This window comes from Taudactylus pleione, unplaced genomic scaffold, assembly GCF_031769625.1.
Source record: "Taudactylus pleione unplaced genomic scaffold, aTauple2 ptg000155l, whole genome shotgun sequence".
In the NCBI taxonomy this organism is placed as follows: domain Eukaryota; kingdom Metazoa; phylum Chordata; class Amphibia; order Anura; family Myobatrachidae; genus Taudactylus; species Taudactylus pleione.
Genome location: NW_028284557.1, coordinates 9,797,774 through 9,825,067, shown reverse-complemented (window position 1 = coordinate 9,825,067; position 27,294 = coordinate 9,797,774). Strand labels below are relative to the sequence as shown.

At 40.9% G+C, this 27,294-nt stretch overlaps 1 protein-coding gene across 2 annotated transcripts in view; it reads left to right on the top strand.

The window, feature by feature from the left end:
• KRT222 (keratin 222) overlaps window positions 1-19,529 on the top strand; it is a 52,620-nt gene extending 33,091 nt beyond the window's left edge. For both annotated transcript variants that reach the window (XM_088474745.1, XM_088474743.1), the window contains 5 exons: window positions 4,015-4,146; window positions 12,757-12,977; window positions 14,143-14,213; window positions 16,712-16,817; window positions 19,017-19,529. In XM_088474745.1, coding sequence (XP_088330871.1) covers window positions 4,015-4,146; window positions 12,757-12,977; window positions 14,143-14,213; window positions 16,712-16,817; window positions 19,017-19,230 — 744 coding nt within the window. In that variant the 3' untranslated portion in view covers window positions 19,231-19,529. The remainder of the gene's footprint in view (window positions 1-4,014; window positions 4,147-12,756; window positions 12,978-14,142; window positions 14,214-16,711; window positions 16,818-19,016) is intronic.
• The last annotated feature ends 7,765 nt before the right edge of the window (window positions 19,530-27,294 follow it).

Below are 27,294 nucleotides of genomic sequence, written 5' to 3'. Positions count from 1 at the left end.
GTAATATATATATACACACATATATATAATATATATATATATATATACACACACACACACACACATTTGTGTGATTACTCAGCAAGATTCTCCCAGCATGCTTTGCAATAATTTATGATGAATAAAACTATCAACCATGTTAGTAAAAGGCCTTGATAAAATAATTTTCAAATGTAGATAGGGGAGAGAAGAGGCCTACATAGACAAATGCTCTTTTAAACCACAGGATTTATTCAATATCATCTGATGTACAGAGCTGGTTCATGCTTAGCTTGTCCTTAGTCAGCTTAAATAGATACATCTATCCCAAAAACTGTACTTCCTAGTGGTTTCTTGTTTCTTCTTGTCTCTGCTACACTTACTGGCAACAATGATCTGATAACCCTACAGCATGATGTGCTGTTCATAGAATTGTCTAGTACTAAACATGTATTTTCCTTTCCCCAGTTCTTCATTAACCTTTTAAGTGACTTGTGTGATTGGTTGCAAAATAGTCTCACATTCTCTCCTCTACAACATGCACTCTGATTTGCTTCTTCTCTTTAACCCTTCAGCTGCTGAACAAACTGGAAAAAGCAATAACCTGCAAAAGTTGGTTTAGTATCAGTAACCAGAGCTGAGCTCTGTAATACAAGCGCTGACATTTAAGAGATAAAAACACAGAATTTATCTTTATGACTTTGTGATTTCAGTGTGACCAGTTCTGGACTATTTAAATACCACAAGAACAGATCTAATAGCAATTAATATGAAATAATATGATGAATGTTCTACTTTAATGATGTATGTTACATTTTAATCCTACTATGTGCTTGAGGGATGGTTGTCAAGTTAATATGACACAAGTTCCCCGGCAATTATTTGTAATCAGCATGTCCTTGTTCAGTGTGGAGACATCTGGGTGTCCTGTGTTCAGGTTGGATTGTGTACCTGCACTGGTGAAATAAGTGCAGTGACGATTGAAAGATGGTGGCATTTCAAACATACACACACACGCTCATGATGCAATCAGTCAGCTATTATAGTACACGCAAAGGATACAGGCAGGTGAACTAACTGTAGCTGCTTTCATATTGGAAATAAAGAAAATTACATTGTGTAATTACATTACGTGTTAAGGGTAAGCTCCAATATTTCTCAGTAAGCCACTTTCTGGTACTGGACTCTGAAACCTCACTTTACAGAATCCAGCCCATGGACCCTAGAGTAAAAGGGAAAATAAAACAATCACTGCTTCACTGCAACTACCACCCAAATAAAAGCAAGCCTGGTAACAAAAGACTGAGCAATATTAATCTCATGTTGATGTTAACAGTTACAGGTGGGAATAAGCCCAACTAAAATTAAGTTATTTTAAAGTGGCTGCTGGCATCCTTTCATAGTTATCTACTTTTGGAAAAGCATTTCAGGGAGATTGTGAAAACAACACTTATTAGCGCGGTGGTAAAGTGGGCGTGTACTACTACACATGAGAGACGTGTCATAAAACTGACTTACATTCAAATGTAAACAAGCCCCAAAGCAGTTAGTAAGATCTACTTGTTGATGAAAACACACTGATACTTTTCAGAAAAGCCATAGGGATCATTGTGCCTTATAACCAATGCAGGGAATGATACCAATGATCCCATCTGAATGTATATCTCAATGTGTTTTTTATATAACAGCTCCATAATGGGGGCAAGGTGCAATCAGGAAGATTGCTAGACTCTTCAGGGAGTCAGGGAGACTCCCTGAAATAGTAACAATCAGGGAGATTTGGCAAGTATGCATCCTTTATAATTTCAGCAAATTGGTTAAATGTAAATGTGTAGTATACACAATATAGAACAGAGAACACCCAATTCCTGCAAATAAAATACACCTACAAAAATAGAGGCCATGGTATAAAACTTTAAATCGTGGATAAGTTCTATCTACCAATCAGCTTCTAATTATCATTTTATAGAATGCACTTGATAAATGGTAGCTAGAAGCTGACACCTTGCAGAATCAATACTGCACTATTCAACAGATCACTCTAGACGGTCGATTTACTAAGCTTCTAAAACACACAAGTGATGGTGTTTCAAATAGCAGCCAATCTGACGTAGCTATCATTTCTCTATTGCATCCTAGAAAATGACAGACAGAATCTGATTGGCTGCTATGGGATACAGCGCCATTTGTCTGTTTTAGAAGCTTTAGTAAATCTACCCCTAAGTGATTGGATGGAATCCCAAGAGAATGGACAGCTGGCATGCACCTTTTTGGGCACACAGTTTTGACCAAAAAGGGTTGAAAACAAAAACATTTTGTGCTGTGTATCACATCATAAATGAGATTCAATGTTATTTTGCAATCATCTGATATATCCCAATCTATTCAGTGAAAGTAATGAGAGATCTGTCAGAGGAGAGGATACCTTTTTTGTTATTCCTTAGCCATGCTACACCACTAACTGCATAAAACACTGCTTTACATGAACTGAGATGAGCAACTGCAGAAAAATGTTTGGACATTACGTAGAGTTGCAAAATCTTGAGTTTTGTTTTTGCTTCACCATTTTGTGCAATGCTATTCCACAATCTATTTGTAAAAATCACAAATTTACCTAATTTTCAAATTATGAATAAACTGGGGAAACAATTGTCAATTCAGTTTGGTGCATAGTGGTGCATACACACGGTCAGATTTTTGTTCAGATCTGAATGATAACGATTTAAAAAATCGTTCAATCGTTCATATCTGAAGGAAAATCTGACATATCTGACATGTCTCAACGATGAATGATGAACGATGAACGATGCGTGTTCTCGATGGTCAGATAACGATATCTGACATCTTATGTGTTTGCAGTCAGTTTTGGATGATTTCAGACATTTTAATGCAGTCAAAAATCGCTCATAGCTCAAATCTTTCAGATCGTTCAATCGTTCATCTGACAAATCTGACTGTGCGTATGCACCTGGAAAAAATTGGCAATGTAGAAAATTTAACAGCCACATGGAGAATTGGATGAATAATCATAGTATAATTTTGTTGATTTTGCATTAAGGAGCAGATTCAGACCCGCTCACTAGGATGCGTTCGCTCGTAGCTGGCCAATTGTTGCTTTCTGCACATGTGTACGCATCGCAGTGCGCTTGTGTGAACCAGTGGGAGAGATCGGGAAGCGATCGCTCGTCGTGCACATACTTCCCAGCAGAGTGAGTGACAGGAAAAGACGTTTGTGGGTGGTCACAGGGGCTTGCTGGTAGAAACAGGGGAGTGGAGAGGCGAACGCAGGCGTGCCTGTGTGTCTCAACGGCATTTATGAGGCGTGCATAATTGAGAGGCAGCGTCATTGTACACGTCACCTGGCAGAATTTTACACTGAAGTGATTGAAGTGCTTGCGGCAGGGTATAGTCAACCTCAAGCGCTGTGATCGCATCCGATGGTACTTGAAGTACCTATGGTTGCATACACTTCCTGGAGGTGACGTGCGCAAGTGGGCATCTTAAGACAGGTTGGTGGGCATCTGCATACACAAAGATATCGTACGCCAAGACTTAGTGGGCAAGCTTATGCCTTGCCGTGTGATCCCCTGCCGGGCTGTCACTTAGCTGAATTTGTATACGCTGGGTGTGAGCGTACGTATCTAGTGAGCGAGTCTGAATGAGCTCCTAAGATCGATTGAAAAACTCAGGGATAATAAATAAATAAATACATAGCATGATAAAAATGGGTCCAGAATTCTTAATAGAGGACTGGGTTAAGTAAAATACAGTAAAATACACCTGGGTTTACAGATTAGCTGAAAACTGGCGGCATCTTCTTACCATATTAAAAGATTATTTTGCTTAAAATGTAAAAATAGGGGGAAGAATGGCTTTTACGTAATTCTATGAACTATGAAGTTATGTCCTGAGCTTAAGAGGAAACGTGTTAGTTGTGTCTTTCCAAATACCCCTGTTAATAATCTACAGTATTATAAACATGTACCTATTGTGCTCACAAATCATATCTCATATGAAATTGTCATTTCCATCCAGCTGGAAGAGGAAGAAGCCAGACAGAAGATGCAGAAAGATGAAGAGGAACTGAGGGCTGCCAGAGCCAATCTTTATGAGGCTAGGAAACAATGGAAAACCCTGCAGGTTGAAATTCAGTCTCTTCAGGCCATGGTAAATATTACACAAAATGTTACCATTAAAAGAGCTTGGGCAAAATTTACTAAGCGACGGTTTGACGGCGGTTTCTATTCTATTCGAAAACCCCGGCAGTTTGGTGGCGGGTTCTATTCTGTTCTAAACCCCGGGGGTTTGGTGGCAGTTTTGCAGCGGTTTCTAAATGGCGGTTTTGGCCTTAGTAAATCTGCAGATAGTAAAACCGCCGCCAAACCACAGTCAAAATACATTTTAGAATAGAACAGGGCTGTCATTTAGAAACCACTGCAAAACCACCACCAAACCCCCGGGGTTTAGAATAGAATAGAAACCGCCGTCAAACCGCCGCTTAGTAAATTTTGCCCCTTTTGCTGCAATCTTCTAAAACTGGTCAGTGAGGCATAAGATGATTTGCATCAAAGAAATAAATCATGTATTTGAATCTATTAATTTGAGTATAGTTTGTCATGTTAATTGCTTTGCTAAGATAAAATACATTTGTGTTCCCAAATAACAGTGCTTTCTCTAAATTAGACTGAATTGGCCTCTCTGGCCGCTCTGCTCATTGCTCTGCTCGTGTCTCCCGCCCAGTCCCCACTCTCCAAGATAGCGCCAGGCTGGCTCCTCATCGATGTCCGGGCGGGCCTTAAATACAGATGGTGACGTCAAAACGTTAGAAAACGTGACGTCATGACATCACAACACAGCCACGTCATTCCATGATACCTCACCCAGCCACCGAGAGTGCGAATGGCAGGGCAGGGACTCAGCCAGGGCGTGGTGAGTGCAGTGGCTGTCAGTCAGAGATAGTGACAGTAAGGATCGGAGCACACCTTACTGTCACTATCTCACAACAGCATTGGCTCGCCCGCCCCTAGAAATGGCCCCGGAAAGGTTAACAATATTTTACTCACCTTCGAGGTGACAGCAATATGATTGTTTATCGATCACCTCACAACCATCATTATTACAGATATTGCTTCACACTTCATAGAAATGCAAAGCAGAATCTGCAATGTTGGTTACTGTAATTAAGCAGTGATGTATGCGACAGCACATTACTGCTAATTAAATTGCCTAAGTAAATCCAGTAAAATCCAGGTTATTGTGTACTTCGTACCTTGTATGCTAGACTACATATGTTGCAACACTGTTGAGAATTAGTTTTCTTACCCTTGGGGAATAGGGTGTGTTATCTTAAAATGTGGTGTTCCATTTAGTTAACTTAAAGCAACACATGTCATTCGAAACTACTGTATTAATAAAGATAACCTGATTAAACTCCAGAAATGGTCACACTACAGTCTTTCAGGACATAAGTATTTCTCAGTAGAACATCATGATATACAAGGCGCAGAGGTGTATCTATAATGGGTGCACCCTACATCCATATTTTTAATACTTACTTCTCCGGAGTCCCACGTCGGCGATAACAGCGCTGCACAAATCGCCTGGAAAATGGCAGCAGCGCCCATTTCCCTATGCTTTGTGCATGAGCAGTAGGGAAATTGCCGGAAAAATTTCTGCCATGCCATTTTCCCACTGCGCATACACAATAAACTCTGGGCACAGACTAGTGCCCAGAGTCTACTGCTGCGGCGCTGTCTCAGTTAGCTGCCGGCTGCCGGGGAGAGAGGAGGAGGCCACGGACGGAGACTGCACACTGGCCCCCTCCTCTCTTAAATACACCCCTGACAAGGCGCTACATATTGATGTCCTCCACAGTTGCAATCTACTTTATTTCTACTGATGACAGTACAGTGAGGATAAGATTGATGACAGTACAGTGAGGATAATGCTTGCTTGCTATTCACATGCGATCACCTCAGAATGACGTATTAACAATATATTTTATTCTAATACATGGCACCAAAACTGACAATGATGTATTGAGAAAGTAGAAACCTTGTTAACATATATAATGTTGTCAAAGTGCTGTCAAAGTGCGCTTGCTCACACATAGAACACCAGCTATGACATTTCAGCAGAAAGATTATATGGAAGCACTTCAGTTGTAAAAGGAAGTACTGCCCAAGATAGTGCTGAGAATGGCACATGTATTTAACCCGTTAAAAAATCTGCAGTCAATTATTCTACTAATAGATGGAGATTGATTGTGACAGCCTTACTCATTACACAGGTGCCCTAGCTTTCCCGTCATGAGGAACTAAAAAAAATTATGAACAATTTGAAAGCCTAAAGATGTGCACTGGCACATCATCTGAAACTTTATCGGATATTACCGGGCATTTGGAGGTTTTAAAGTGTGCCAAGCTAAATATTGTCTGTAGAAATGCCATTTAAAAATAGAAATGTTTCACTTTAACAGCTGCCAAAAAGTAAATCAAAAGCAAAAACAAAATGAGATGCATAAAAGGAAATTAAAAGTATATTAGCATAAATAACATTTTCATTTTTTTTTAGTATTTAGAAATATGAGGAGGTCTGTGTGCAGGACTAAAGCAATGATTTGAAGATGCAAGTAGATGTTCCTCTAATAAACATACACACGGATGGACAATCCTCCCAGATGGACACATTGGGGTTTATATCCGTGGTTTATGCCTGATGAATTAATAGGGCAGTGCTATTACTAGCAAGATGCAGCTAGTAAAAGCACTGCCCTTTTAATTATCTGGCATAAACGAGAACAGAAGTGGTGGGTTTTATAACACGACACTTCGTAAATAAACCCCATCATCTGTAATTAAAGCTGTTTATGCTACATTTCTTATACTTACTATAAACATCCTCGTCAGGGGCGTTTCTATAGATGAGGGTCCCGTGTGCCGTCTCCGTCACGGGTCCCTTCCTCTCAGTCCGGCGGCTGCGCGGCCAGCGCCACACTTATAGACTCTGGGCACTAGAGTGTGCCCAGAGTCTATAGCGCATGCAAAGGTCACCCGGGAAAATGGCCGTGGCAGACATGTTTTCTGTACTGCGCATGTGCAACCAACTGGAAAATGGCCGTGGTGGCCATTTTCCAACCGTTTTTACAGCGCAGACACCGGCGCTGACGTGGGATTCCAGAGAGGTGCCCGTGTGCACCGCACACCCTGAACCCATTATAAATACTCCCCTGATCCTTGTAACCAAAAAAACATAATATACTTTATGACTATATATGTTTTTGTTTGCCCAATTGTTTAACATGTTAGATTGCTAAACATTAATTATATTTTTCGTAAGTCATGAAATATGTGTAACTGACTTACTTCCTTCTGCTTTTCTTGGTCAATGTTTGTCACCATCATCCTTATTCTCTTGTAATCTACCTTATCTACTTAGAACAACAGAAATACAGCACTAGAACAACAATCTAATACCATAAAATTAATATTTAATATATAAAATTAAAAGACATGTGCAATGAATTCATTCATTAAAAACAACATCCAATCTACCCCAAATTCCTAGTCCATATGTCCTGGGAGGCGTTTTTATCCAATACAGGTAGTGCTCAAATACTGTGTAATCCAAGTCAGATAATTACCAAGTCCAATGTCCAAATATTATGGGGTCCCAATTAGCAGTGCTGGCAAGCTTCCGCATATATCTGATCCCCTGGTCATAGGTATGGCGATATGCTGGTACAACTGAAGAGGCACGTGAAGATTTACAGCTCGCACTCCTTTTTGGAAATGGGGTGGTGGAGGCTATCACAACCACAGTCTGACGCGATTCGCTGTGCCAAAACCACAGCTTTATCAAATGTTTATCCATTTTGAGGCTTGACTAACCTCTATTAACAGCTGCTTTACTCCATTACTGCCCGTAAGCGCTCCACCAGTTTTTCTGTGGTTGTATTTGGTACCTTATCTACTTAATCTGCACTTCCCTCACTATCTTAAATACTTGGTCCTCTCTGATCACTCTTACCCTACATCATTTTCCTCACTAACTTGTATAACTATTCTATCCTTACCTTACTGCTTTGTTATGTCTACCTCCAACAGTGGTGATGTAACTATGCACACTAAGACAATAACACAATAAACCAACAATACAGCTTTGCAGATTTGTTTTCTAGATTGGTACACCAAGTCTACAGCCACTGGCAGCCATGGGCATACTTCTTACTCCACAATTGCTGGGATATTTCCCACTGTAATGCTCTAGTACTGTGGGTCCACATGGGTTTTAGCCTTGTGCTGATGGCTGGGACTAGTTCCCTCAATGACAAGGAGACCTCAATATTAATATTGCAAAACCACACTCATACTTAAACAGTTCTGCATCAACCTTTGGTCCTCAACTTTATGTTTAATCTAAATAAAGGGAAAGGTATAAGTTGTAAATCCATCAATACCACTCCTGGAGCTCATAGATAATTTAATATATTTATTTATAAATAAAACAAAAATTGGGGAATGAAGTATCCACAACAGATGACTAAAGTGTTGCTATCACTTTAAACTAGAATAATCATACCACCAAATATATAATATATATAATCTCACACGGCTGATGTATTTGAAACATATTATATAAATGTTGAAATATTCAAATAATAATAATGTGCCCCCGATAAATGTAATGAGGCTCAAATGTAAAAGACACAATTTAATAATAACAGATAAAAAACAATTATTACTGCATTCATCAATGTATTAAGATAAATAGAACTTTCTTTTTCCTAGAGACATTATATCCACATAAGTAAACACATTAATTACATTTATATTGCATTTGGATGAAATCTAGGTACCTAGCTGGTTAAAATAAGCAGTAAGAGTACACTATTTCTTAGTACTAATTGTTCAAAAGAATGTGAACAACTAATGAACAATAAGCAGGATAAAATCATAGTTGGGCTGATGCTGGCGTCCCAGCAACAATGTTAATGCCCGTACTGCAGTCGTCTGTCAATATGAAAATCCGGTGTATAAACAAGCAGCTAGTTTGCACAATATAAACATAATCGATCTCCGAAGTAAGGCTCCTAGTTGTGTATATACTGTACTGGTTGGGAAGGTAAGTTCCACTCCACACAGTGAGCCGCTTTATACCCCTTTTACACCAGAGCAAAAACCTGGGTTTTTGCTGGGTCTACCCGTGTTGCAGCTCAGAGTAAAAGGGTCCCTGAAAAATAACCCGGGTCAAGTGACCCGGCAATCCAACCCAGGTAGCTACCAGGGTCAGACCCAGGATGGACCTGGGTAATGGTGCAGTGTAAATGGTGCAACCCGGGTTATCCAACCTGGGTCATGCCTAAAAGCTGATTGATGGTTGTGGAGCAGTCACCTCCCACTCTTTATGACCTCACAAGTTTAGCAGGGCAGACCCAGATTCAGTGTGAATGGGGCTGACCTGAGAATAACACAGATCGATGGTGCTGTGTAAACATTGTCTGACCTGTGTTTGACCTGGGTTGGAACCATGTCTGAAAACCCAGGCCGGACCCGGGTTTTTGGTGGAAAAGAGGTATTACTCAGAGAAATCCCGGTATGGAAGGTAACAACAAAATGTTACCCACGTTTCACTAAGTTGTCAGCGGTGCAGCGCTACACGCTGTGTCCGTAAGCCGCCGCAGGTTGCCAGTTATTCTATGAAAACAGCGGCTACGATGTATGTGAGACTTCTGCTCTCCTCACTATAATTAATCAGGCGCCTGCTGATGAATTGCTGAATATGGAGCTGGGTTATGGAATGCTGTCAGTAAATTGCCATTCTACGTTAAATGCTGTACACTGCTTGACTAATTTCATAGTATATTATGGGATGGAAGATGAGTCAACGCGTTTCGTTCCATATGTGATGGGAACTTTTTCAAGACTGATAGCAGGTTATCAGAGTACTGATTTTATACCTTGCCAGAGTGTTTCAATTGTGTAATTAATCACACATGATTATATAAGTTACTATACAACTCTTATAATGTTCAAATAAATTATTCAAACAAAATATTTAAATAAATCAATAACATCATCATCCGTAAATATCTTTACTAATCCACATTCCTAAAGAGTATATCATAAATATATATAGAAAAGGGGAGAAGGGAAAGAAACTAAGTGTACCCTCAAGGATTTGCTACTTAGGGAGAAAATCAAACAGAAATATTAAATAATTGGAGCAGAGAGAAAATTACTTAATCATAGCGAATGATAGAAGGGAAAAGAGAGATGAAAAATTAAAGAGTATTACGTAAAATTAGAAGACAGTAGGGCACGTAAAAAGTTACTAGTAGCTACCATCGACAGGGTAACACATTAATCCATTCAAGAGTAGTCAAGAGCTTCATTAAGGCCTTTGGGGCTCAGGGTATCAAGTTTAAAGATCAATGCAGATTCACTAAGACATTATTGTTTAAATCTACTCCCCCCTCTTTTAGTGTTCTGACCTTGTTTGACTCCTATAATAGACAGCCCTTCAGGATCACTGCTATATCTATAGAAAAAATGTCTTGACACACTATGTGTCAGAACCTTTTTTATGATGTTTCGTCTATGTTCTCTTAATCTAGACTTGAGTGGTCTTGTAGTTCTCCCTACATATTGTAGGGAGCATGAACATTGCAAACTGTAAATACAATATACTGATTCACAATTGATAAATTGATTTATAGGAAAAATATTTTCATTTGAGTGAGATAAAATATTAGTTGTTTTGTTTTTCGTATAGTTACAAATTAGACATACTATATAGATCTATTACACCTATAGTTTCCTAATGGTTTTAGAGCTATCCACGTGTTACCATGTGTTTTAGATGTTTTACATTCAGTTTTTAAGATCACTGGGGGTCAATATATTCTTTAGATTTATATTCTTCCTGAAAACTATTGTTGGTTTATCACCTATACATCTTTGTAAAACAGGATATTGTTTTAAGATTACAAAATTATTTAGCATAAACCTCTTAATTTTCTTTGATTTAGCATTGTATTTGAAAATAAAGATGACTGGATTTTTTGGAAGTTGTTATTTTCAGTCTTTGTTGTTATGATTTCTTGAAAGGAGATCTAATCTAGAAATAGAGTTTACATAATGAGATGCATCAGTCAGGAGGTGGTCTGGATAGCCTCTCCTCTCAAGGCGAGTATGCACTACCTGATTAAACAGAGAGATTGAATGATAGCAACATCGTTATCATTCAATCGCTTGTTAATCAGGCACAAATCCAGCAGTTTAATGATGAAAATAACCAGCAATGCACGCTCCCATTGGTCGTTTTTTGACATCTATCATCTCCAGAACATGCTGGTCAACCTGCTCAGGGATGAGGGAGGGTGCCTCAATCAGGAGGATGCATCAGTCAGGAGGTGGTCTGGATAGCCTCTCCTCTCAAGGCGAGTATCCACTACCTGATTAAACAGAGAGATTGAATGATAGCGACATCGTTATCGTTCAATCGCTTGTTAATCGGGACAAATCCGGCAGTTTAATTATGAAAATAACCAGCAATGCACGCTCCCGCTGGTCGTTTTTTGACATCTATCATCTCCAGAACATGCTGGTCAACCTGCTCAGGGATGAGGGAGGGTGCCTACACTGAATGACTGATCGTTCAGTGTAGGCACAGCACAGACTGTGAAATGACTGCATGATTACAATGTCGTAATTGTTCAATCATTTCACAGTCTGCTAGTGGATACGTACCTTTTAAATGGCCTAACATTAATTCCAGTTGGTTGCAAAGATCCTCATCCCTTGTACAATTAAGTTGTAGATGAAGAATATGATTTTTGTATATATTGATAACCCAAGGTCTATAATGACCACTTGAAAAATTTCAATAATTATTTGTCCCTACTGGTTTGATAAAATTAGATGAGATAACATTTATGGTATATAATAAGTATGTCAAGTCCAGAATATGAATAGAATTATGATCAAAAGTGTGAGTGAATTTTAGATTAAAAGAATGTGTTAAGAAAATCAACAAATTCTTGTACAAGTAAGGGTCCCCCTTCCCAAATAATAAACAAATGTAACGGCCATAGAGTACCAGCTTCTCTCTATATGGACCATTCCAGATGTCTTCGAAGCGGCCCATATAGAGGTTCACGAAACTAATCGCAAACCTGGTCCCCATGGCCATCCCAAGCGTCTGTAAATAAAAAAAGTGTTGCCAAATAAAAAATTGTTATGTGCATAAATAAAATTGTGTCATGTCAACTCTCAGATAGATTACCATCTAAACTCAGATAATATTTAGTTGCATCAATCCATGACTGATGTGGGATATTTGTATATAGCACCTGAACATCAAGTGTCAGGAACCCCCAACCTTCTTTCTACTGTATACCTACAGTATTTGCATTATATGTGTAAATTTTTTAATAAAAGACGACGTGACTCTGTAAATGGATGACAACAAAGTGGGATAAATTAGGAGTGAACCCACTCCCAAAATAATTGGTCTCATCTAAATGAAGCTGTACAGGAACAGCCATATTGTGGCTCAACCAATAGTCCCCCAAAAAAACGGCTTATCAGTTGAGTAGGATCAGTGATGTTGATGGTACACAAGTCCTTTTGTAGGTCCCAGATGAACACACTTCATGTTTCACTGATGTCACTGGATTCAAGTGGCGAAAGGTACACTTTAATATCAGGTGTACATTGTGATATTAAAATCCTGGATAAAAAATGCTAAACTAAATATATTATTATTGTTTCAAAGGAAAGAAGTCTAAAATACACCCTACATGCTACAGAACAGCAGCACCAGAAGCAGCTTGAGAACCTGTCTGCTGTCATTGCAGACTTAGAGCAAGAGCTACAGGAAGTGAGAGATGGAGTCAGAACACAACTACAGAAGCACCAGATGCTTCTCAACACCAACATGAAGCTTGAGCAAGAAATATCAGCCTATCGCAGCTTGCTGGAGAATGAAGAGAACAGGTACGTCTTCCAACCAGGACTCATCATTTACCTAACACTGCACACAGCAAATGATTATATTTAATAGAGCAGGCACAGAAAAGCATACATCCTTCCTGTCCCTCTCCCTATTTGCAGTCTTCAAACATCACCGGAAGGGTGTCATGTTGCATAGAAGTACTTGAACAGTGGCACTGACCTCTTTCTACTTGGCAACAGTGGACTCCACCAGAGTCTTCCGTATCTTGTGAGCGGGCATAGATGATACGTTTTTCCACTTAGTGACTCGGGAGACCCTTTTAAGCAATACCAATCTACTTAAGGATTGTATACTTCACAGCTGTTTTGCTATGAAAACCACCTTGGCATATTTAATATAGGGGAAAGGAAAGGGAAGCTGGTGGCACGGGCTGTGGTTGTCATTAAACTAATAGCAGTTAGGAAATTTCCTCTCTCTCTCTCTCTCGGAATCAAAACCATGTGAACGTGAACAACTCCAGCTCACTTCTGCCTATTATAGTAGTCTGTAGATTTATTTTGTTTTCTTTCTGTGATTTGTAAATCAAATTTTATTTTCTGTGCTGAAATTGAACAGTGAAATTTTCCTGCCAGCTTCCATATCCCTTTTCCTTGTATTATTCCACTGCACCCACCGGTAAACCCTGCACTTATTCTGTTTAGCAGTGCTCCTAACCGTGACTGTAGAATAAAATACTGTGGCCATGTCTGTCTGTATGACACCAGCACAGAAAAAGAGGTAATTACTTAAGTTTTCTTTTTGGAGCTTTCAGGATAACAGGTTTACGTATAAGTGATTCAATCTGTAACTGATTATTATTATTATTATTACATTTTATATATAGGGTGGTCCGCAGCACCGTACATACAGTACAGTGTGCACAGAACATTACATTACAATACAGTAACCAAAATATAAATAGAGCCCAAGTAACATATAGCAACACAATTCTCCATACACAATACAGCTGGGAAGGTGAAGGCTGTCATTAAAGTGCTTGAGAAGAGGGCTGTGAGACAGTAGGGAGGAGGACCCTGCTCCTAAAAGCTTACAATCTAGGGTAACTGATGTAGAATTAAAAAAAAAAAAAATTCATAAAATGTACTTACTTTGTTTCTTGATAGCACAAATGAGATAATAAAGATTTTTTTCTTTTTCAATTCATAGGTTATATGGTACTAAACAAATTCAGGAACCAAAATCATCTACCAGCAAAACAGGCTTTATACTAAATTCAGGTGAGTGTCAACTTGGGACAGAAGCTGTATAAAATAATAAAATTAAGGAATAAACAAAAAAAGTAACATTAAATATTTCATCATTTTAATAGCTATCTGTAACTTAGCACAGTTGCATCTCTATACTGTCTACTTACTACACAGGCCAAAACTGTCACTTATATAGAACTGTCTGTGTCAAAAAGTAATTAATACAAATTGTTGATTTTTCACAGCACTGTTTCTTTTCTACTGAGCCTAGCTTTGAACCTCAGAGCACGTGGTGCGAAAATTCTGGTCAGCACAGCCTAGCTGATATCTAGCAGCTCTCTAAACACTACAGCCAAGCTAGCCATCCCACCAGTGCTCAATTGCAGCAAGATTGTTTACCCACTGATGGAGGTGAAGGGGCACCTGATTATTCATTTAGTATTCACTGTGGCTTGACCTGCAGTGTAGCCACAGTGAATACTACTCTGGAGCCCATTTCCATACTTACTGGCAGTGGCTGCTCTGCAAGGGAGCCTGCTTCATTTAACTTTTCAGCCCCACGTCTGCACACCTTGCACCCATACAGTGCATCCGGAAAGTATTCACAGCTCGTCACTTTTTCCACATTTTGTTATGTTACAGCCTTATTTCAAAATGGAATAAATTAATTTTTGTCCTCAAAATTCTACACACAATACCCCATAATGACAACGTGTAAAAAGTTTTTTTGAGATTTTTGCGAATTTTATTTAAAAAAAGCACTAAGAAATCACATGTACATAAGTATTCACAGCCTTTGCCATGAAGCTCAAAATTGAGCTCAGGTGCATCCTGTTTCCACTGATCATCCTTGAGATGTTCCTACAGCTTAATTGGAGTCCACATGTTGTAAATTCAGTTGATTGGACATGATTTTGAAAGGCATGCACCTGTCTATATAAGGTCCCACACTTGACAGTGCATGTCAGAGCACAAACCAAGCATGACGTCCAAGGAATTGTCTGTAGACCTCCGAGACAGGATTGTCTCGAGGCATAAATCTGGGGAAGGGTACAGAAAAATATCTGCTGCTTTGAAGGTCCCAATGAGCACAGTGGCCTCCATCATCTGTAAATGGAAGAAGTTCGGAACCACCAGGACTCTTTCAGAAGGACAACCATCTCTCCAGCAATCCACCAATCAGGCCTGTATGGTAGAGTGGCCAGAAGGAAGCCACTCCTTAGTAAAAAGCACATGGCAGGCCATCTGGAGTTTGCCAAAATGCACCTGAAGGACTCTCAGACCATGAGAGACAATGATTGAACTCTTTGGCATGAATGCCAGGCATTCTGTTTGGAGGAAACTAGGCACCGCTCATCACCAGGCCAATACCATCCCTACAGTGAAGCGTGGTGGTGGCAGCATCATGCTTTGGGGATGTTTCTCAGCGGCAGGAACTGGGAGACTAGTCAGAATAGAGGGAAAGATGAATGCAGCAATGTACAAAGACATCCTGGATGAAAACCTGCTCTAGAGTGCTCTTGACCTCAGACTGGGGCAACGGTTAATCTTTCAGCAGGACAACGACCCTAAGTACACAGCCAAAATATCAAAGGAGTGACTTGAGGACAACTCTGTGAATGTCCTTGAGTGGCCAGCCAGAGCCCAGACTTGAATCCGATTGAACAACTCTGGAGAGATCTGAAAATGGCTGTGCATCGACGCATCCCATCCAACCTGATGGAGCTTGAGAGGTGCTGCAAAGAGGAATGGGCAAAACGGCCCAAAGATAGGTGTACCAAGCTTGTGGAATCATATTCAAAAAGACTTGAGGCTGTAATTGCTGCCAAAAGTGCATCAACAAAGTATTGAGAAAAGGCTGTGAATACTTATGTACATGTGATTTCTTAGGTTTTTTTTTTACTACATTTGCAAAAATCTCAAAAAAACTTTTTACAAGTTGTCATTATGGGGTATTGTGTGTAGAATTTTGAGGAGAAAAATGAATTTATTCCATTTTGGAATAAGGCTGTAACATAACAAAAAGTGACACGCTGTGAAAACTTTCCGGATGCACTGTATTATCTAAAACGTACCTCTCCAAGGTCCCACGTCGGGTGTCACAGCGTTGCTCAAAATGCGGGAAAATGGCGCCATTTTTCCAGCATTTTGCGCATGCGCAGTGTGGAAATCGCCGGGAAAATGGCAGCGGAACCAAATCCCCAGCGATCTGTGCATGCGCAGTAGACTTAGGAAACACACTAGTGCCCAGAGTCTACTAATGCTGCAGTGGCCGGCCAGCTGTGTCAGTCGGCTGCCGGCTGCCAGGAAGAGAGGAGAGGGCCTCGGACGGGGAATGCATACAGGCCCCCTCCTCTCCTAAGACGTCCCTGGCTGCTAAGAGAGGATGTTTATCTTCTGAATTGTTTTTTTTTTTTTCTGAAGCAGGAAATAGTAAAATACAAACCAAACCTTAAATAATATAAAAAAATTAAAACAGATTGCTTAATATGTAATATGTAATATGTTACATATGTTAATTTCTGCAGGCTCCATTGAAAATCATAATGAGATTTGTGGAAAAGCAACAAAACAGCAAGCAATATTCAATGGAAATATTGCAGAAGAAGGCGCAGAGGCCAGTGGTACAGTACAGTAAGTATTGCTTATCAGTAGAACACCTGTTACTATATGAAATGCTGTGTCAGCGCGATCAGTTCTATTATTCAGAATATTCATTTAAAAATTACTAGTTATTCTAATACATGTAGCCATGTTGTAACATTAAAGAAATTATCCACCCAGAACACAAATTGGAGTGTTTATAGAAGTATCATCAAGATTCAGCACCTATTTATTTAACAGAATTTCACTTGCATTTGGGAGGTGTTAAAAAGTGACTCTTAACTATCAATTATAAAGGGTTCTGCATCCCAGTGGTCAGGATACCGAAGCTTATATTACCGGTTCCAGAGTACCGACGCCGGTCAGAGTCCCAACCGCCGGGATGCCGAAGGTACAGTGCATCCGGAAAGTATTCCCAACGCTTCACTTTTTCCACATTTTGTTATGTTACAGCCTTATTCCAAAATGGAATAAATTCATTTTTGTATTCTACACACAATACCCCATAATGACAACGTGTAAAAAGTTTTTTTGAGATTTTTGCAAATTTAATTTAAAAAAGAACTAAGAAATCGCATGTACATAAATATTTACACCTTTTGCTCAATACTTTGTTGATGCACCTTTGGCACCAATTACAGCCTCAAGTCTTTTTGAATATGAAGCCACAAGCTTGGCAAACCAATCTTTGGGCAGTTTCGCCTATTCCTCTTTGCAGCAGCTCTCAAGCTCCATCAGGTTGGATGGGAAGCGTCGGTGCACAGCCATTTTCAGATCTCTCCAGAGATGTTCAAACAGATTCAAGTCTGGGCTCTGGCTGGGCCACTCAAGGACATTCACAGAGTTGTCCTCAAGCCACTCCTTTGATATCTTGGCTGTGTGCTTAGGGTCGTTGTCCTGCTGAAAGATGAACCGTCGCCCCAGTCTGAGGTCAAGAGCGTTCTGGAGCAGGTTTTCATTCAGGATGTCTCTGTACATTGCTGCATTCATCTTTCCCTCTATCCTGACTAGTCTCCCAGTTCCTGCCGCTGAAAAACATCCCCACAGCATGATGCTGCCACCACCATGCTTCATTATAGGGATGGTATTGGCCTGGTGATGAGCAGTGCCTGGTTTCCTCCAAACATAACGCCTGGCATTCACGCCAAAGAGTTCAATCTTTGTCTCATCAGACCAGATAATTTTATTTCTCATGGTTTGAGAGTCATTCAGGTACATTTTGGCAAGCTCCAGGCAGGCTGCCATGTGCTTTTTACTAAAGAGTGGCTTCCATCTGGCCAGTCTACCATACTGGCCTGATTGGTGGATTTCTGCAGAGATTGTTGTCCTTCTGGAAGGTTCTCCTCTCTCCACAGAGGAATGCTGTAGCTCTGACAGAGTTACCATCGGGTTCTTGGTCACCTCCCTGACTAGGGCCCTTCTCCCACGATCGCTCAGTTTAGGAGGCCGGCCAACTCTAGGAAGAGTCCTGGTGGTTCCAAACTTCTTAAATTTACGGATGATGGAGGCCACTGTGCTCATTGGGACCTTCAAAGCAGCAGATATTTTTCTGTACCCTTCCCCAGATTTGTGCCTCGAGACAATCCTCTCTCTCGGAAGGTCTACAGACAATTCCTTGGACTTCATGCTTGGTTTGTGCTCTGACATGCACTGTCAAGTGTGGGACCTTATATAGACAGGTGTATGCCTTTCAAAATCATGTCCAAACAACTGAATTTATCACAGGTAAACTCCAATTAAGCTGTAGGAACATCTCAAGGATGATCAGTGGAAACAGGATGCGCCTGAACTCAATTTTGAGCTTCATGGCAAAGGCTGTAAATACTTATGTACATGTGATTTCTTAGTTTTTTTTTATTAAATTAGAAAAAATCTCAAAAAAAAGTTTTACACGTTGTCATTATGGGGTATTGTGTGTAGAATTTTGAGGACAAAAATGAATTTTTATTCCATTTTGCAATAAGGCTGTAACATAGCAAAATGTGGAAAAAGTGAAGCGCTGTGAATACTTTCCGGATGCACTGTAAGTAACGGGGTTGGTGGGAGGGTTTGGGGTTAGGCACTATTGGGAGGGTTAGGGTTAGGCACTTGGTTAGGCAGCAAGTGTCGGTTTGTTAACCCTGTCGAGATCCCAGCGTCGGGATTCTGACCGCCAGGATCCTGACCGCCAGGATCCCGACTGTCGGTATTTCATACTGATTCCGCTTGTAACAGAAATCTATTTTGCAGAACAGAGAAAGTGGATGAAATGATCAAACAGTGGGAAGGATCTTTCTTTAAGGACAATCCCCGATTAAGAAAAAAATCTGTGTCCTTAAGATTTGACCTCCACCTGGCAGCTGCGGATGAAACATGTTCCAATACCAAAAAGGACAATCTACCTGACATAGAGGTTCGGTTAATTATGAGACGTTCATGTAGCATTCCCACCATGAGTCCATGACCTGGCAACCATAAATTCAAAGATAAAAAGGGACAGCTCAAATGTTATAGAAATTATAATAACACCACTAATAATATTAAAATTGCAGATCATGCTGGATCTACTTATAGGTTAGGTGGGAAAAAAACAATTAGACCATATCCATCTCTCTAGTTTTGCTTTCTAATATAATTTGTATGTATATTTATTTTGCCAAAATGGACCGGAAAGGAACTTACCTGGCTTTTCATCCATTATCTCCCTTTCAGTGTCCTAACAACTTCTCATTTTATCACAGTAAACATTAAGTCACTTTTAAAATATTTAATTTATATACCCAAGGATATTAGGCTGCACACTCTCAGTAGTTATACAAATCTTGTATGATATAAAAACACAATGTATTGATACAACCAATCACAGATAGTTAAAAAGCATTGCATCTAACTAGCAGACATAGCAAATATTGTAGATGAAGGGTACTGCAGAAGAAAAGACTTTCTTGCTAGGATCAGCCTATTCTGCTGCAAGAGGCAGCTAATGCAGTCGCTGACGAGCTCATCTGGGGATTCACACGCTTTGTAGTACCCTGGATTTTTAGGAGTGACTAAGTGCCATGGACCGTTCATATGTATGGGGAACTCTTTTCACAGGACGCATATCTTTTTTGTCTTATGCCCGGTTTTAGACCCATACCTCTGCAGTATCTGTCATCTGAGAGCCACGGCTCTAATTTACCATCAGATTTAATCATCTATCCCCAGCTACAGCTAGTGTTTTTATCACAGAGCCCCTCTGAATAATTACAATATATTATTATAAACTTGGAACATTCAACATCACTATATGAGATTTTGCTATTATACTAGGGGACCAGTGCAGAAAATGACATTCAATACACCTCCCTAGGTATTGTCTGTTCTTAGAATGAACAAAATCCATTTATCTATGAAGAGATTTCTATTACAGCTTCTAAGTATAAGCATACACTTAATGCTTAGAATTATTACATTTGTACACAATATTTGTTATGTCTGCTAGTCAGGGCAGTTTCTATACAATATGGCTCCCAGTGCGAACAGTCAAAATGCACCCTCTCCCCAGATATTTTCCCAATATATTATTGTTTTTTATCTCCTACCATATGGCAAAAGGGACTGTGGGAACACGACCGAAAAGGTGCCCTGATATCACCTATTTTATTAATTTATAAAGTATTCTATATGCAGATTATTGTGCCACAATCCCAAAGAGATGTAACTCAATTGGTTTCACAGAACTAATAAAGAGTTTAAATTTTATCGAATTTATTTTTCACACTGAAAAAACATACCTATCAAAACATAAACTTAACAAACATACACACAATGTACTCTCCTTAAAAGTACAGGCAAAGGTGCACAGCAGGTAAATTAGCAATGAGCCCAGAGTTCATGGTCTCTCACCCTCTGATGTTGCTGAGGTTGGTAAAGCACCTTGGCACCACTGCACTGAGCTTTTCAAGATGATTTAAGTCAGGGCATCAAATGCAGTATCACTAATGTAATCATGCCGGCCAAACAACGCGTTTCGGAGCAGTGCTCCTTCCTCAGGCTTGGTATCTCGGTGAAGTGCCGAGGTGCTTTACCCGGGACCTAACATTTTTTTGCATAAGCCCACCACAGCAACATCAATGTGTACCTGCTCTGCACCTTTGCCTGTACTTTTAAGAAGAGTACATTGTGTGTATGTTTTGTTAATTATGTTTTGATAGGTATGTTTTTTCAGTGTGTAAAATAAATTTGATAACATTGACACTGTTTTATTAGTTCTGTGGAACCAATGGAGTTACATCTTTTTGGGATTGTGGCGCCATACTCTGCATATAGACTCTTGTTGAAATCTATTACCATAAAGTACGTGGTGTTCTCTTATAATAAAGTAGACCTATCCTGCACTGTACTTGTGCAGAGTTATTCTGGCTTATGGTAGAGGACTACCGGTGTCTGTAGCAGGAAGACAGTATCCCCACAGACACCATGCTTGTACAAGTGTGAGAGCCATAGGAGATTAAGATGCTCTATGACCTACTGTGGAATGCAAAGTATTGCACCCATACACACTACAGACAGACCATGCCAGATGACTCTTAAGAGAGCTCCAATTGTTCTTTGTTTGCACCAAAACACGGTATCATGTGGACTGTGGAGTCTTCACAGTGGAGGTACTGTGTGCTGCCCCTTAAACTGGGCCAAAACAAGAAACATCTAAAGAGAGGCTCTGACTTACATGCTGCAGTCTGCATCTAATGGACTCCTACTCGCTGATCCAGAGAGGAGAGAAAATATTGGGTGTGGGCGGCCAGAAGCTTTATGGTTATGCTGGCTGTTGTGGTACACCAGGTTCATACACTGTACTGTCACTATAGTCAGAGGTGGCAGTGGAATCAACTAATATATGCTGCAGTGGTGGCATAGTGGACTATGGACCTCATTCAGACCTGCTCGCTAGTGCTGTGCGCTCGCAAGTGGCCCGATGGTTTGCGAACGCGCATGCTTCGTTCTGCGCGTGTGCAAACTACTCTGTGCGATCACAGCCCGCTTACTTGCCCAGCAAAGACAGCCCAGTGAAATGAGTGACAGGAGAGGCCGTTTGTGGGTAGTAACAGGGGCAGGACACTAATAATGGGGGAGTGGAGGTGCAAACGCAGGCGTGCCTCGGTGTTTCAACACAATTTTTAAGGCATGCATAATTAACAGGCAGTGTCATAGTACATGTCACATGCCTGTTTTTACACTGGAGTCCTTGCAGTGCTTGCGGCAGGGTAAGGCAACCACAAGCGCTGCGTTAGCTTCTGATGGTGCTCCATGTACCAATGTTTTAATACACTTCCTGGAGATGACGTGCGCTAGTGAGCGTCTCAACATACGCTAATGGGTGTCTGCAAACACAGAGCGATCGCTCGCACAGCCAAAGTGGGTGTGCTTATGCCTTGGCGAGCAATCGCTTCCCATGTCGTCACTTTGACAAATTTGCATACGCTGGATGCAAGCGATCGCATCTAGCGAGCGGATCTGAATCTGGTCCCATGGGTCTCCATGTGGCCTCCCGTTATATGGTGAAACTCAGGGTCATGTCCATTAGCTTATATGGACGGAGAGGAAAGACAGCGCAGGACGCAGCGCACAAGGCGCATTTCAGACATTATGCCCAGCGGCTACTGCCAACAATACAGAGCGCGCCTCTAACAGCACCATCCAGAGAGAGAAAGCTCAGATGGATGGGTGTTTATCCTAGCCTTATCAGGCTGAGGGCACTGCTGCTAGTTAGATGCAATGCTTTTCAACTATGTGTGATTGGTTGTATCAATAAATTGTGATTTTATCTCATACGACACTTTATAATTGCTGAGAAGACGCAGTGTAATATCCTTGGATATATAAATTAAATATTTTGAAGGTCTTGTACAACCTTTTAAAGGCAGCTGCATCTTGACTATATCCACTGGTTCAAATGCCAGAGCCGTCATCACACTTGTCTAAATGAAGCCACTTTTGTGTCACTGACATTTTTCTCTGCATGATCAAGGCTTAATTAACAAAATTTAAAATACATATTTATTAAGAAAGCTGCTCTGTCATTAGCTTTCATTTGTCTTTTTGCATTAGATTGATCTAATATGCTACTAAATTGGTTGCTATGAAATACAGGGCCTAATTCAGACCCGCTCGCGAGCGCTGAGCGTTCGCAAGCGGGTCGATGCGCACGATGGAGGCGGCTCCGTCGTGCGCATGCGTGAGACCCGGATAGCGACGGGCAAGCCGTCACTGTGGGTCTCGCTACAAAGGGGGCGTGCTGTCGATGGTGAGTGACAGCACGCCCCCTTTGGTGGCTGTGCCGGGAGCGTGGCTGGGAAGACGGAGGCGTTCCCATGGGATAGAGCCTGATAGAGCCAAAAGCACTTCAGGGCTTGCGACAACAAGACCCTACCATCGCGACCATCTTCCTGGCCGCTCACTATAGCTGTGGGTGGTCACCCACAGCTATGCGAGCGAGCAGGAGGCCGCTCTAAAAAAAGAGAAGGACAGCCCTGATTCAGAGCGAGCACTCTGTCAGAGCATCCGGCTCTGAATCAGGGCCTCAGTACATATTTGCTGGGTGCTCCAGGTTATTAAATTTAAAGTGCACCACAGCAGAGGCAGACACCTGTGGGCTCATCGATATTCATGAGAATGCATCATTTCACAAAGAACCAATGAATCACCGGGCGTGAGGCACTGTTCTGTTTTGCCATTAGCCTCACATAAAAAGTAAGATTATATTATCATGAATTCCAGCTCCACTCACTCTGTGTACTGTAGGTACTTTGTAATGGTTATGGAAAAGTTTTTTTTTTTAATGTATAATGATCCATGATTAGATATTGATATAGAAATATTTAAGATCATGTTAGACGTCATAAGAGAGTCACGGAAAAATATGCAAAACTGTTACAATAGTTCACAGACAGCTTTATCAAACTGCAATGTATATATGCTATGCAATATCACATCAAAGGAATTGTACGTTGTTTGTATTTTTACATAAGCCATAGAACAGTTCAGTGTTAATTTCAAGCTTTATCACTTTTCAGAAGGAACATTTCTTTTACTTTAGCTATGCAACCCTGTAGATATTGACAAATGAAAATAGCAAATTAATGTAAAAATGAAAAAAAAATAATAATGACAATATGGAATTTCTCATTTAAGCTTTAAATCATAAAGGACATTCGTCATGAGATATTTACACTGATTTGCAGGTTAATCAAATCATCTGTGTTATGAAAACAGTAAAGTGAACTATCTGTAATTGATACTTACCGACTTTTAACAAATCCTCTCCGGGAGCAGCACGGAGAGAAGATGCTGCTCTCAGCTTCGGGGGCGGGGCTAGACTGTAGCCAACATTATGCCCCTCCCCCTTTACAGGAAAGCCTACGATCGTGGGGCCACGATAAGGGGGGTGCCTAAATGGCACAATTTGCGTCATTTAGCCACACCACCTTATTGCAGACACACAAACGTCTCTTAAAATCTCCTCATCCTGCCCAATTCACTAGGAAGTGGGCAGGATGCGGGAGATCTGCCTACTCTTTCCGAAAATGAGGAGCCTCCCGCAACTTTCAGGAGAGTAGGCAAGTATTCTGTAATTTGTGTATTGAATCATATGGTAATGTCCAATATTCAGGGCTTTTGTGAAGCAACAAAATTAAAAAGTGATCTGAGCAAACTCTGAGAGGTGTACTGCTTTTGCTATATACACGGGGGCGCCGAGAGGGGGGAGGAGGAGGTACTAATTACCCGGTCCCAGGCTTGTTGGAGGCGCCCGGCGGGGGCCCAGGTCCGATGCAGCCCTCCCTCCCTCTTGCCTGTTGGCAGCCCAGCATACCACTTTAAAGTACAACCACTCTAAGTACTCATTTTTTTTTTTTAGATTTCCACATCGGACTCCACCCAAAACTATATTTTTTATTTTATGTGAAGTTATCATTTCAGTCAATTTATGATGGACTGCACAGTGGCCCTGATTCAGAGCCGGACGCTCTGACAGAGCGCTTGCTCTGAATCAGGGCGTCTTTTTTTTTTTTTATGGAGTGGCCTCCTGGCCGCTCGCATTGCTGTGGGTTGCCACCCACAGCTAATGCGAGCAGCCAGGATGATGGTCGCAATTGTCAAGACCATCGCGACCATCGGGCTTGCGACGAGACCCTTGTGGTAGGGTCTCGTGGCCGCAAGCCCCAGAGAGCTTTCGGCTCAAACAGAGCCGATAGCTCTCCCACTGACATCACTTGTGATGTCAGTGGGGCTGCCCCCAAACGGTAGGCGTTCTCATGGCAACCCCTCCATCTGGGTAGCCACCCCCCTGGCCTGCCCACCAAAGGGGGCGTGCTGTCACTCAACATCGACAGCACGCCACCTTTGGTACGAGACCCGGAGCGACAGAGTGCCCGTCGCTATCTGGGTCTCGTGCATGTGCACGACGGAGCCGGCTCTGTCGTGCGCATGCGCTCTGGGCCACCATCGACCCGGTTGCGAGCGTTCAGCGCTTGCGACCGGGTCCGAATCAGGCCCAGTGTACATATATACGCTTCCCTTTGTCTACAGGTCCAGGAACAGATTTGGAACTTAAGTATCCCTGCAAAAAAAAGTCTATAAGTGGCATTATTTGTGCAGGAGCAAATTAATTGTAGGAGAGCCAGTCCAAGTACAGTAGCTAGGATTAGCACAACTTTATCCCTTGCCACTTCAGGGAACACCTTTCTGTTTCTAAAATGCTTATGGCACATCCCAATCAATGACAGCAAGTTGCCATGTAGCAACAAAACACACACCACTTGCCCCTGTACAAGAAGCATCCATTTAAAGGGGGTGGAATGGAATACTCATTGCTTGCGCCACAAATACCTTCAGAACACTTTACCTGTTGCGGTTAGTCCTGGAATGCAGTTCTGGGTAACACAGCATATATGTTCTTTTTCACGGTATACCCTGCTGCCTGCACAATTTACTGATGATCAACTGGAACAAAGCCAGGCCTTATCACACATGTGCCTAGTTAGCTACTGATTAAAGCACCACCTTCCTGGTCTAACATTTACAACATCAAAAAGAACAAAACTAGTCCTAACAGCTACTAACTATATAACCGATTACAGTATAACTACAGTGGGTGTCATGCACTACCCTTGCAAGCTTCTAAACAAAGACACAAATTACAATACAGGTGACAAATGAACAAACATGTTCTTCCATTCAGACATGCTGGCAGCATAGTAGTTCCTACTTAACCTCTGTGGGGGCCAGCTTCCTCATGAGACTTATGAATTTGGTCAATGGACCTTCTGCCAAAGCTGATGCACAGGAGAGGCATAGAACCTAGGCCCTGATTCAGACCCGCTCGCTGCCGCAGGCAGTGGGCAGGGTCTGTGGGCGTTTTTTTTATATTTGTCTCCGGGCCACTCGCAAAGCTGTGAGTGTCCACCCACAGCTTGTGCGAGCGGGCTGGAGACCGTTGCGATTATCACAACCATCGGGCTGCCGCAAGCCTGATTGGACTCTCTGCTCTAATAGAGCAAGAAGTCCACTACTGACATCACTAGTGATATCGAAATCGTTCATCGGGCATGCATGCAGGCCAATCTGGACGATATTGTGCATTTTCTATAGGGGTATATGATCGTTGGTCGTTCATCGTTGGTGATATCTTTGGTGTGTGGATGAACAATATCGTTCATCCAGCACATCAGGAATTTCAAGGGAAATCGTTGAGCGATATCGTTTGCTGAACAGATCGTCCCGTGTGCACCCAAGTAAATCTGAAAGACATACTTATAAAAAAACACCTTAAAATTAAACATTATAGTTCTGCTATTTTACTGGTAATGATTAATTGTTTCCAAATTAATCAACTGTTCATAAAAATAAACATAATTAACTGTTACTGTGAATTACAGTTTATTAGTAATTGATATTATGACTAAAAATTAAAAATATTTTCAGTAACAACTTAAGGTGAACAGATTTTCCTACAGCAACTTCTGGTGGGGATTGCTCAGTATTTATGAAAATTTTATTTTTTTCCAGCATTACATATTACAAAAATATACCAAAGTGTAACAGACTTTTGCCAAAAATGTATTTAGTTTCTCTTTCAATATATTTCTACACAGAGGGGAACATTTTGAAAATATATTTATGTACTTTTTTTCTTTTGGATACATATGTAAATGTTACAAATGGTGTAAAACCCAAACAGTGCAGGTTATGGTTTCTTCCTTGATACATTTACATCAATTTATAGCTCTTATTGATACATTTACTGTACATACACTGTATATGCTTGATAGATAAATGGGGGAATGACTTATAATATAAAAAGATATTATACTAGCTGCACATGAAATTTAGGTATGTATTACCTTCAATCATCTGTCCAAAATTCCATCTTTAACACATTATGAATGCTAGTGTTAGGGGCAGACAGACAGAAAGGGCAAGTACAGTGTGGGTACTGCAAAACACACCCACAAAATTGATTTTAAATAAAAACTAAACCAATGTTTAT